Consider the following 12,902-nt stretch of genomic DNA (forward strand, 5'->3'; position numbering starts at 1 on the left):
CCGGTAGGTGCTGGCAGATTCACAGTTCCTTCCACGCAGCTTCTCTGTGGGTCCATTCAGCTGGCCCGCTGCTTCCTATCTTTGTACGGGAAGAGCTAAGTGCATACAAAGCCCTGATGAATAGAGGCCTGCGCAGAGTGCCCGGGGTGCAAGGCAGCAGGGCAGCCAGTGAACCACTGAGTTCGCATTGTGGCCAGTCCTGTGTGCCCCTGCTGGATTCTACTTCTATGAGGGAGGCAGCAAGGAGTTGGGACTTCACAGGTGAAAGGACTTGCCAGGTAGAAAAACTGGGGTGACCACAAAAGCTTGAATGCAAGAGAGAGCCTGGTATTTTGGGAGATGTGGGGGAGGAGACAAGGACGGGGGTGGCAGGGCACATGGGGGCAGGCCCCGGAGTATTTTCCACAGTATCCTGCACCCAGTGGGGAGATACCGATGGGCTGTGAGCCCCAAGGGAGCTGCAGGGAACAGAACCATCAGGACAGGGGCAAAAAACAGGTGAGGTCGCCATTGCCATGGCGTGGTGTGGGTGAGCAGTGGCAACAAAGCCCCTACTGGGCTCGGGCGGAGGGCTGGCATGGAGAAGACAGGGCTGAGAGCCAGGTCAGAAAGAGCTGCCAGCTTCGTCTTCCCACACTTGCATGAGGACGGAGCTGAGGGATGGGGCCTTTTGGAAAAACATTAGTCTAAAATCAGAGCTGCAGGCCTGGGACTCTGTCTCTCCTCTGTTCCTCCCCTCGGAGCTGGGATGACACAGGGTGGCATCTAGTGACTTAAATTTTCCTGGTAAAGATGAGCACAGCAGGAGTGCGGCGGGGTGGGCCGCTGTGAGCTAGGACCCTGGGTCAGGCTTTTCTGAGTGCTGTTTTCGTGGAGGTGTCTGTGCTCCCTGCACTGGGACGACAGGTTCCTGCCATGCCCAAGGAACAGCGGTTCTGGCTTCCCTGAACCCCCAGAAGGCATCCCGTGAGTGTCTTTAGAGAGGACGGTGTGTCCTGGGAGGCTTTGTCAGGCTGACCGCAGGCTGTGGCCCTGAGCAGCTGGGAACAGCCATGCAGTTTGCTCAGATACCTCCAGCCCTGGCCACAGGCTCCAGACACAGGGACCAGGGCAAAAAAGGCCAGCAAGGGCATCTGTGACAAACCATCACAACTGATTGAGTTCCTGATGTATGTAGAGGCTGAATAGTTCAACGGATTTTTTTTTTTTTGAGACGGAGTCTCACTCTGTTGCTGGGGCTGGAGTGCAGTGGTATGATCTTGGCTCACTGCAACCTCTGCCTCCCAGGTTCAAGCGATTCTCCTGCCTCAGCTTCCCGAATAGCTGGGAATACAGGTGTGCACCGCCACACCCAGCTAATTTCTTTTGTATTTTTAGTAGAGACAGGGTCTCACCATGTTGGCCAGGCTGATCTCGAACTCCTGACCTCAGTTGATCCACCTGCCTTGGCTTCCTAAAGCGCTGGGATCACAGGTGTGAGCCACCGCGCCCGGCTGGAGGTTGGTTTTTAAAAATTAAAATTTAATTTAAAAACCATTTCAGACCGAGAGTTGATAGAGGGCTGGACTGATGTGTGACAAAGCAAATACAATACAACGTAACTGCAGAATCTAGGTGGTGGGCGTATGGGTGGACATATGTTGGGTGTCTGCCCTACCATTCTTTCAACTTTTCTGTATGTCCGAAAAATTTCAAAATAAAATGTTGAGGGGGAAAAAAAAACTCACCTGCCAGTCCAGGTCAGTCACTGCCAGTCTCTTTTTACATGTCCTTCTGCCTGGAAAAACATCCAAATTCACTCTGGGTGAGCCTCACTGCGCCCCAGCCTGGGAGGACCAACCCCGCCCTGCCCCTCCCGCCAGCTCTGAGGCTGGCCTCACCTGGGGATCAGGACACCGGGTTCCAGTCCCTGCTCTGCCAGTGACTTGCTCTGTGCCCTTGAGCGAGGGCTCAGGGCACACCCCACATTTTGTGGTCTAACTTTATCTGAGACTTTCCAGGGGAGCACAAGAATCCCTGCGTTTGGGAGGTTGCTGGAGTTGTCTTTTATTGGGTTTTCCTCACCCCAAAAGGCGTAGCAAGTTTAGGGCCTTCAGCTGGGCGAGGCAGAACGTTCCAGCCCAGGCAGCCACAGGGTGGCCCCACCAGCCCGGGAGCAAGCACACCTGCGATGCACAGAGCGAGGCAAGGCTCCGCCCTGCGAGCCAGCCCCGCCCACTTCCTGTAGGCCCCGCCCCTTCCCGGGTCGGCGGGCGAGGGAGGGTCCCGAGCTCCGCCCCGTTCCGCCGGCGCCGGGCTCAGGAGCCCCGGAGCTTGGGAGCCCGAGGGAGGGAGCTGAAGGGGCGGGTCCGTGGGAGGCGAAGGCAGGGGAAATGTGTGTCTGCATTTTTTAATTTGCAGGGGATATTTTCCGTCCCCTTTGTCCCGTAAGCCTCTGCTTTTTGGATGAAAACGTTGGCTTTACCACCCTCTCTCTCCTTCCCGCACGCGCACACCTTGAAGGCATCCTACCAGGCGGTGACCGCAGAGGAAGCACCCAGGGCCACAGTTCTTGCCTTATCAGCTGCTCCCACCACGTCCCCAGAAAGCTCCGGGTTCGTCAGAACAGCAACATTAAAGGAAGGCCCAATTTATCTATGGAAAAATCCGCTCCGGCCTTCCTCTTGTAGCCCCAACCGTTTTCACTTCTAAGTAGCTGCTTTGGGTCTTACTGTTGGTTGTACAGTTGCTGTCAATGTGCCTACCATTTTGTACCCAGCTTAAAATTGTTTGTTTGTTTATTTATTTATTTAGAGGCAGAGTATCGTTCTATCACCCAGGCTGGAGTGCAGCGGGGCGATCTCTGTTCATTACAACCTCCGCCTCCCGGGTTCAAGCGATTCTCCTGTCTCAGCCTCCTGAGTAGCTGGGATTATAGAGGTGGGCCACCGTGCTCGACTAATATTTGTATTTTTAATAGAGACTGGGTTTCGCCATGTTGGCCAGGCTTGTCCTGAACTCCTGACTCAAGTGATCGGCCTGCCTTGGCCTCCCAAAGTGCTAGGATTACAGGCGTGAGCCACCATGCCTGGCCAAATTTTTTTTTTAATGTATCAGCAATATCTTTTCATGTTTCTCTTTATATATATATATTTTTTGACACAGGGTCTTACTTTGTCGCCCAGGCTGGAGTACAGTGGCATGATCATAGCTCATTGCAGCCTCCACCTCCCTGGGCTCAGGAGATCCATCTCAGCCTCCTGAGTAGCTGGGACCACAGGTGCTTTATAATCTTTACACATCTCATTGTAGCCAGTTTCTTAGAGTTGATGCATGATAATGTGTTTAACCAATTTTTTCTCTTCTTGGGCATTTAGGTTTTGTTCAGGTTTAGCACAAGCTGTGATGAATATCTTCAAGCCTCTGCTTCCTGCTGTGGAATTGTTGCCAAAGGACACATTCCCAGATGGGATTACTGAGTCAGAGGAAGTGGACATTGAGTGGCTCTCAACAGACAGGCTGTGTTGCTCTCACAGTGCCCAGGTACCACCAGCAATGTATACACATACAGGAAGCGCCGGCTTCCCTGTTGTCTTGTTGCTGTGGCGTGTTGGGGTCTCTAAGACCACCCTGGGTTTGTTGATTGGCTAGGAGAACTCGCAGAACTCAGCATACAGTGATACTCGAGGCTATGATGTATTACGACAACTGGAAATGAAGCAAATTCAGCAAAGGAAAAAGGCACATGGGTCAAGTCCAGAGGAAATGGAGTGTGAGGGTCCAAGACCCTCTCACATGCTGGACGCGCCCACTTCCCCCAGAAGTGTGTTGGGACAACACGTGTGGAATGTCATCTGTCAGGGACACTCACTAGAGATTTGGCACCGAGGGTTTTACTGCAGGCTAGTCACAAAGGCCCCCTCTGCCTAGCATGTACCAAAATTCTGGACTCCCAGTATGAAGACATAAACCACAGTGTTTACACAGTTTAGGGGCAGTGAGCCATTCATATCAGGGAAGGGTGGGAACCCTCCCCAAATCCAATTTCCCAGATATGAACCAAGGGCCAACCTTGAAAGCAGTCCTTGCTAAAGATAACATTGCTATAATTTGTATTTCTTTCATTATTCTTTTGAGAGTAAATCATTTCGATATAAAATAATGAGATGGGACCTGGCCATCCGAAGGTTCATTCACTCTCAAGGCTGGAGGTTGATGCCAGCTGTCGGCTGTGACCTCAGGTGGGTCTGGCGGCCAGCTGCGGCCCCTCCATGTGGCTTGGGCTTCTCTCCAGTGTGAAGTGGCTGTGTTTCAAGGATGAGGAACTGACAAAGAGGGAACCAGGTGGAAGCAGTGTCACCTTTTCTATCCTAACCACAGAAGCCACCCTGTGCCACTTCTACCACATTGTTTATTAGAAACAAGTACGAATACTGGCCCATATTCAAAGGGAGGAGAATTAAACTCCACTTTTGATGGGAGGAGGATCAAATAATTTATAGAGGTTATTTAAAACCATCACAAACATATTAGATTTGCCATGTTTAGGCATTTATTCTGCAAAAAAACATACAAATGTGCAAAGTTACTTGAGGCTATTTTCTGCAGTGTTATTTGTGTTAGTTAAAAAAAAAAGAAACAATCTAAATGTCCATCAAGGGTCAGGTGCAGTGGCTCACGCCTGTGATCCCAGCACTTTGGGAGGCTGAGGCGGGTGGATTATCTGAGGTCAGGAGTTCGAGACCAACCTGGCCAACATGGTGAAACCCCATCTCTATTAAAAGTACAAAAAATTAGCCGGGCATGGTGGTGCATGCCTGTAGTCCCAGCTACTCGGGAGGCTGAGGCAGGAGAATTGCTTGAACTCTGGAGGTGGAGGTTACAGTGAGCTGAGGTCATGCCACTGCACTCCAGCCTGGGCAAAAGAGCAAGACTCCGTCTCAAAAAAAAAAAAAAATTCCATCAATAGAAGACTGGTTATGTTACTTGTGGTATCTTTACTATACTTATTACTTGTAAAGATGTCATCTATATAATGTTAAGCAAAACAAACATGATAAAACAACAATAACAAAATGTGTTGCAAAGTGGTATATGCAGTCTGATTCTGGTGTTGTTATTATAATATGAGTTGAATGCATGAGAGAAGTCTGAACGGACGTGCTTCCTCCCGTGTCTACTGCATATCTTTAGGGAGTAGACTGGAATGCAGTGGCATGATCTTGGCTCCCTGCAGCCTCCAACTCCAGGGTTCAGCAATCCTCCCACCTCAGCCTCCCAAGTAGCTGGGACTACAGGCATGCGCCACCATGCCTGGGTAGTTTTTGTGTTTTCTTGTAGAGACAGGGTCTCACTGTGTTGCCCAGGCTGATCTCAAACTCTTGGGCTCAAGCAATCTGCCCACCTTGACTTCCCAGAGTGCTAGGATTATAGGTGTGAGCCACTGCACCTGGTCAGTCATGTTAACGCCTAAGATATGATTGTCAGGGGTAGTGCAGAGAACACAGAATTGAGAATCCAGAGAACTGGGTTCTCGTCTAGGCTCTGACCCTACCTTCCTGGGCTTTTTTTTTTTTTTTTTGAGACAGGCTCTCCCTCTATCGTCCAGGCTGGAGTGCAGTGGCACCATCACGACTGACTGCAGCCTCCTGCGCCCCGTGATCTTCCCACCTCAGTGCCCTGAGTAACTGGGACCACAGGTGTACCACCACACCCAGCTAATTTTGTTTATTCTTCTGTAGCAATGGAGTCTCGCTATGTTACCCAGGCTGGTCTCAAACTCCTGGGCTCAAGCGATCCACCCTCCTTGGCCACCCAAAGTACTGGGATTACAGGCGTGAGCCACCATGCCCGGCCTGGGCCCATTGGTAAGGATTATTCAACAGTAAAGATAGTAAATCTGTGACAGTCTCTCTTGGATTATGTATTAGTTTGCCAGAGCTGCCCTAACACAATGCCATGAACTGGGTGGCTAAACAAGAGAAATGGAGCGTCTCACAGTGCTGGAGGTCAGAGGTCTGAGAAGAGGGGTCGGTGAGGTTCATTCCTTCTGAGACAGTGAGGGAGAATCTGTGCCAGGCCCCTTACCCCACTTTTGGGACCTTCCTGGCATTCTTCCATGTTCCTCGGTGTGCAGAAGCATCACCCTAATCTTTGCCTTCATCTTCACATGGTGTTGTTTCTTTGTGTGTCTCTGTCTAAATTTCTCCTCTTTTATGAGGGCACATTCATGCTGGATCTCAGCCCACCCTACTCCAGTGTGACCATCACATCGGCAATGACCCTGGTTCCAAATAAGGTCACATGCTGGGGTGCTGGGGATTAGCACTTCAATGCACATTTTGAGAAGCACAGTTCAACCAATCACAGATTATAGAGATTTGAATTCCTTCTGGGATCTGTTAAGGAATAAGACCGACCTTGTATGGCCGGGCACGGTGGCTCGCACCTGTAATTCCAGCCCTTTGGGAGGCTGAGGTGGGCAGATCACCTGAGGTCGGGAGTTTGAGACCAGCCTGGCCAACATGGCAAAACCACGTCTCTACTAAAAATACAAAAATTAGCCGGGTGTGGGTAGGCACGAGCCTGTGATCCCATCTACTTGGGAGGCTGAGGCAGGAGAATCACTTGAAACCTCGAGGTGGAGGTTGAAGTGAGCTGAGATCACGCCAGTGCACTCCAGCCTGAGTGACAGAGCGAGACTCCATCTTAAAAAAAAGAACCAACCTTGTATTCAGCCCCCACTGTACGTCAGGCATTATTTCCAGTCTTCACCTCACCTCATTCGGTGAACAGTATTAGCTCCATTTTATGGATGAGAAAACAAAGGCTTCAAGAGGCTGAGTGTCTTGTCCAGGGACCCAGGCAATAAGTGGCAGGCCTTGCATGGAATTCACTCATACGACTTCTAAAGTCTGTGCTTTATTGGAACTGCAGAGCTGGGGCTTGACTAATACTTGACTACGCCTAAGGTTTTTTCCCCAGGAACTTCCTTGATAATTTTCATTAAATAGACCTTATATTTTCAATCCACTCGAGCCTCTGGGAGACAAGTGAAAAATTCCATGATGGATAATGACATTAAAAACAGCAACTGTGTATACTGCTTGAAAAGTGTGCTTTCTTGCATTTCTCTTGTGAAGTATTGTGACGGCCTTGAGAAGTGGAGCCGATCACATGTGGATTTAGGGGCAGAAGCTGGAAGACCACAACCCACCTAGACCACACAGGCAAGAAATGGACCCCCAGGACCAGAATCCCTTCTGACTATAGTTTCTGGCCTCTTCTTCAGTTGTTATTTGCAGAGAAAAAGCATCTCACATAAACAGTTTTACTTCGGTTATCAAAAAGATACTCAATGATCTATATTTCAAAGACTCTAGATTCCTGGGAGTTGCGGAAATTTTAAGCATTGGGAACATATTCTGGAGCATGTCTTTATGTTCTTTATTCTGTAGCTTCCCATGGGTGGCCAGCCGAATGCATTATGGGAGAAAGCAGGTCTCGTGGATAATATTTCTGAAGATCAGAGCAGGTTGTGTCTGGTCCACGTTGGCCATGACTGCAGCACGCTCCGGAGGCAGCAGGGGGCACCCTGGAGCTTCGCATCCTCCCTCAGGCCCGCGGCATCTCCCCTGGCTCCACCATCCCCAGGTGTCTCAGGTTGGATGCACGGTGGTTCGCTATGGCCATTTCTGATTAAAGACAGAACAAATGGATTGTCCGGATACGGTGTCTGTGAAAGGAACCCAGCTGTGAGCCTCGGCAGGCAGGTGCCCTGGCAGGGGCGACATTCTAAATCCACAGGGAGGGCCCAGAAAGGACGCAAGAGGTCACCTGCCGTGCAGGGTGCGGGGGGTCTTGGAGGTGGGCAGCAGCTGTTTACCCGTGAGCGACGAGGAGCATCAGCGCTTGAACAGTGGAAGCAGCATTTACAGGCGAACACCAGCCCAAGGAGGGCCAGGGGGCCCAAAGCTATGGTGTCCAGAGCCTCCCAGCTCCCACTCTGGCCTCCAGTGGCCATGGAATTGCTAACTATGAGGGCACAAGCTTCTCCCAGCAAGTCAAGGGGACGCTATGTGCTGCGATAACGGGTCCGGCCGCCTTGTCTTTGGCCTTCAAGCCCCTCTCTGAGCCCCAGGACGTACCCACACCTGCCGGCCCGTGCAGGGTGGTCCCAGCCTGCGTCAGTCAGGCCTCACTCCAGAGCCAGGCTTGGTGCAAACTCCCAGCTGAGCTCACCCGCTGGCTGCGGTCTGTGATACTTCCCTGGTGGTCTCTGACGGGGCTGTATGGCCTCCCTCTGGAACCCAGGCTGAACGCTCGAGGAGCTGGAGGCAGTCGGGCAGAATCAGCCTCTGGTTGCCAGCATGGGGTGTCAGGCAGGGGCAATCCAGCGGGGAGCCTGGGGAGAGAGGGCGGGGGTGTGGCACTGGTCTCAGGCTGTGGGGAGGAATTCACACCTGCGTGGCTGAGGCTGGTGCTGCCCCCCTGATCACCAGATCAGCCTCTCCTTCCCCAGCCTCAATTTGCACCCCTGGCCTGTGCGGTTGGCACTGTCTCCCATGGGGAGCCCCTGCCTGGCTCAGGGGAGACCCTGGTGCAGAGCCCACCTTTGGAGCTGCCCTGTCCTTCTGAGGCAGGAGCCACCCCTGGCCTGGCCCTGGCCCTGGCCCTGGCCCTCCGGTGAGGCTGCAGTAGCCAGGAGAAGGCCAGTCAGAAAGGCCATCTGCCTGGCGGGTGTTTCTAGCCAGCAGGCCAGGGGAAGGAAGTTGTCAGGCGTCCTGCGGGGATGGCCAGGGTTGCAGACAGGGGTGGCAGCCGGCTCCATGTAGCTCTGGGACCCAGGTGTGTGGCAGGGCCAGGAGCATGTTCTGCTGCTCTTCCAGGCCCGACTCCAGCTCATTTCCTTGAGAGACCCTTTCACCCATCCCAACCTGCATTTGCCTGTGTTGTCCTTTGCAGCAGCAGCCTTGTGGCTATGTCTATTCTTTGCCCTCCGAGTTCTAGGCTGAGGGTGAGGATTGGATGAGTTGATCCACGCAAGGCTCCTGGCACAGTGCCTGGCATATGGTTAAATAGACTTGAAGTTATAATTACCAGGTATGTGACCCTGTCCTCAATATGAGTGCCACAGTGGGCTGGAGAGTGGCAGCCCTGCTGGGCAGGATCGTAGGGTCTCAGTAACAGGCCTTCCTCATATCCCTGACAGGGAGAGAGGCTCACTGAATAGTAAGTTGGCTGTGTCTTTTCTGTCTGAGCCTCTCTGGGAAGCTTCCAAGGGGATAAAGGCTTGAGCTGGAACTTGGAGGAGTTTGCAGGTGGCTGGATTGGGGTGGGGGTGGGGAGGAGGGTGCCAGCATGCCAGGTGGGGGAACAGCATGGGCGAAGGTATGGAGATGGGGGAGGGATCTGGACAGGGTGCCTGTGGCTGGAGCACAGGGCATGTGTGGGCGGGAAGCAGGTGAAGAGAGGAAGAGCTCTGGGGGACTTCTGGAGGGGACCCACCGTAGGAGCAGGCCAATGGCTGGCAGGGCTAAGTGGTGCAGGTGCCCCTGATGGATTTGATCGAGGTGGGCACACATGCTCATGTCAGAGGCATGTAAACCAGAGCAACTCCATCTTGCATAGGAGCTGGGTAAAATGAGGCTTAGACCTACCGGGCTGCATTCCCGGACAGTTAAGGCATTCTAAGTCACGGGACAAGACGACACAGGTCATAACGACCTTGCTGATGAAACAGGTTGCAGGAAAGAAGCTGGTCAAAACCCACAAAAACCAAGATGGCCATGAGAGTGACCTCCGGTCGTCCTCGCTGCTACACTCCCACCAGGGCCATGACAGTTTACAAATGCCACAGCAATGTCAGGAAGTTAGCCTATATGGTCTAAAAAGGGCAGGCATGAATAATCCATCCCTTGTTTAGCAGATCATCAAGAAATAACCATAAAAATGTGCAGCCAGCAGCCCTCGGGGCTGCTCTGCCTATGGAGTAGCCATTCTTTATTCCTTTACTTTCTTAATAAACTTGCTTTCACTTTACAGACTCACCCTGAATTCTTTCTGGGGTGAGATCCAAGAACCCTCTCTTGGGTTGTGGATTGGGACCCCTTTCCTATAACATATATAGCTCTGTACACCTTGAGGGTCTTGGAGGGAGGGTGGAGAGAGCCCAGGGCTGAGGGCGCCCCTTGTGTCAGGGGTGAGGCTGATGCCTGGAGCCTCAGTCTCTGCCCCACCCCCCAAGGCGGAAGGCTGTCCCCTAAGGAGGAGCGATAACCCAGGGTCCTAAAAGAGCAGCGGGGCTCCTTAGTGTGGTGGGAGGTGGAGGTTGGTTGGGGTCAGGGTGGGAAGTGGGTGCCTGGCCAGGTGAGCGTCCCCAGATCTGTGGGACTGGCTTCTGCAGACCTCTGTCCCCGCTCCTGCTTCATCACCCTGACCTGCCCCTGTGCTGACAGAGGACGGATGAGAGGGTGGGGCCAGAGGCTCTGCAAACTGTGAAGTGCTGTGCTCACCCCCCTTGAGGTTGTTCATGCTCAGTTCAGCTGTGCTTCTTCCCGGGGAAAAAGTCTTCGGAAGCTCAGGGAAAAGGCAGATCAGGAATGCGGAAGTGCCTGGGGAGGGAGCCACTCAGAGGATTACTGTCCACATGGTGAAAGCAACCCACACAGTGGTCCCCCGAGAGCAATCAAGGCTGGGGGAAGGGGTGCTACAGGCCCCTGAGACTGAGGAAGGGGAGGAGATATGGTGAAAGGGGACAGGAAGGGACTTTTGGGGATTGCAGGCATCTCATTTGTTTGTTAAGCCATTTCCCCATCACACCAGCCCATAAGGTAGGTCATATTTCCATTATACCTGTTGGAAAAGGGAGGCTCAGAGAGGGGGAGTAACCTGCCAGGGTCACACAGCAGAGCTGGCATTTGAACTCAGGGCTCTGACTCATGGGTCCTGGGAAATCCCTCCATGGCAACAGAAAAGATCACAGAGAGGCTGGGGCCAAAGACAGATTCTGCCTAGCTCCCAGGTGGCCTGTGGCCAGCTCTGCAATGATTTCTTCTAAGGCTGTTAGTCTTTAAAGAATGGCAAAGCCCAGGAGTGAGTTCGTCTGCTACTGCGAAGTGAGTTGTTTCTGAGACGCACTTCTGGGAGGTAGTGACATTGCTGTCACAGAAGGGACTGAGCAGAAACTGCTGCTACAAATACGTCTTGTTTGAGAGTGAGCTGGGGCTGGGTGAGCTCGGAGGCCCTTCAGCTCTGGGGTTCCTTCATTCCAAGTCTCTTTGCTTTTACAGGCCTGTTTCCTCCTCATGAGAGGTGGAGCAGTGGTTCCCAAACATGATGTGGGAAGTGTGTTAAAATGCAGATCCTGGGCTCGACTCTGAAGCTCTCCCAGCATCCACCTTCCCAGGTGACCAGACTCTTGGGAAGGCATCACCTCAAGACTCCTGCACCCTTCCTCCAGAGTCCTGGGATTAAGCTAAATCCTGGGAAGGTAGGACGGGCCTGCGCCTCCCGCCTTCCTTTGCTGTAGGGTCAGTCCTGTCTCTGTTCCCTCAACCCCTAGTTCCTGTCCATTTCTCTTGAGACAGCTTGTCTGTCTCAGGTCCTCTAAACCTACTCTCAGGCCCTCACTTCCTGTCACCTGGGCAGCAGAGCATGTTTTCTTCAATAGCACCCTCCCTAAGAGACTCTTCAAATCATTTATTTGTCATGATGCATGATAGTTAAATGAAATAACAGAGGCAATGAAGCACCTGCTCAGAGGCTGGCACCTGGTGCACTTTTGACAAGTGACACTTTCATCTTGAGGACAGTTGGGAGGAGCTTGCATGGATGAGTGGGGATGTGGGTGTGCTGGGTGGCACCAGGGCACACACAGCTTGACATACGGACACTGTCTGGCAGCAGGTTAGATTAGAGGTGAACGGGGCACAGATGCATGGACAATTAAACTAGGACTCAGGGACGCTGTGCCCCAGGACTGGGCAGGCAAGAGCTCTGGGAAGTCAGTGGGCAGACAAAGGGTGTGGTTGGGTGGGCAGGGCTTCCTGGGGGAGGTGATGGTGTTGACCTGACCAGGGACCCATGCCCTTTCACCACTTTGTTGTTCTTTTTTTTTTTGAGATGGAGTTTCGCTCTGTTGCCCAGGCTGGAGTGCAATGGCACCATCTTGGCTCACTGCAACCTCTGCCTCCCAGGTTCAAGTGATTCTCCTGCCTCAGCCTTCTGAGTAGCTGGGATTATAGGCAAGTGCCACCACGCCTGGCTAATTTTTGTATTTTTAGTAGAGACAGGGTTTCACCATGTTGGTCAGGCTGGTCTTGAACTCCTGACCTCAAATGATCCTGCCGCCTTGGCCTCCCAAATGTTGGGATTACAGGCATGAGCCACCACGCCCAGCCTCTTTTCTTTTCCTGTTTTTTTGAGACAGGGCCTCAAGCTCTGTCACCCAGGCTGGAGTGCAGTGGTGTGAACATGGCTCACTGCAGCCTCAACCTCTGGGATCAAGTGATCCTCCCACCTCAGCCTCCCGAGTAGCTGGGATTATAGGTGTGCACCACCATGCCCAGTTACTCTTTTTGATTTTTGTAGGGATGAGGCCTCCCTTTGTTCCCCAGGCTGTTCTCAAACTCCTGGGTGCAAGTGATCTTCCCACCCTCAGCCTCCCAAAGTGCTGGGATTACAGGTGTAAGCCACCATGCCTGGCCACTGTTTGTTCTTCTTACAGCTCATGGAGAAGACAATTATAATACTTTAGCTCATCCCAATCATCACATCATGGCTTTAGCAATGTTGGGAATCTGATGTACCCATGTCCTGCTGTTATAATGATGACGGTGGTAATAGGTACACATCTTGAGTACCTCTTTAACCACTCGAATGCTTTATTTCATTGACCCCTGACAACAACGAAATGACATGGT

General features: G+C 52.4%; 1 protein-coding gene across 1 annotated transcript; it reads left to right on the top strand.

Moving 5' to 3' along the window:
* The first annotated feature begins 10 nt into the window (after positions 1-10).
* Positions 11-12,608, top strand: LOC100968422 (putative uncharacterized protein FLJ33534). The gene is given in 7 exon segments (XM_055108243.1): positions 11-278; positions 2,794-2,919; positions 3,145-3,259; positions 3,357-3,522; positions 7,437-7,515; positions 7,518-7,641; positions 11,271-12,608. Coding segments are annotated over 4 exon segments (519 nt in total). The 5' UTR covers positions 11-278; positions 2,794-2,919; positions 3,145-3,259; positions 3,357-3,445; the 3' UTR covers positions 11,510-12,608.
* The last annotated feature ends 294 nt before the right edge of the window (positions 12,609-12,902 follow it).

This window comes from Pan paniscus, chromosome 12 (assembly GCF_029289425.2).
Source record: "Pan paniscus chromosome 12, NHGRI_mPanPan1-v2.0_pri, whole genome shotgun sequence".
Classification (NCBI taxonomy): Eukaryota; Metazoa; Chordata; class Mammalia; order Primates; family Hominidae; genus Pan; species Pan paniscus.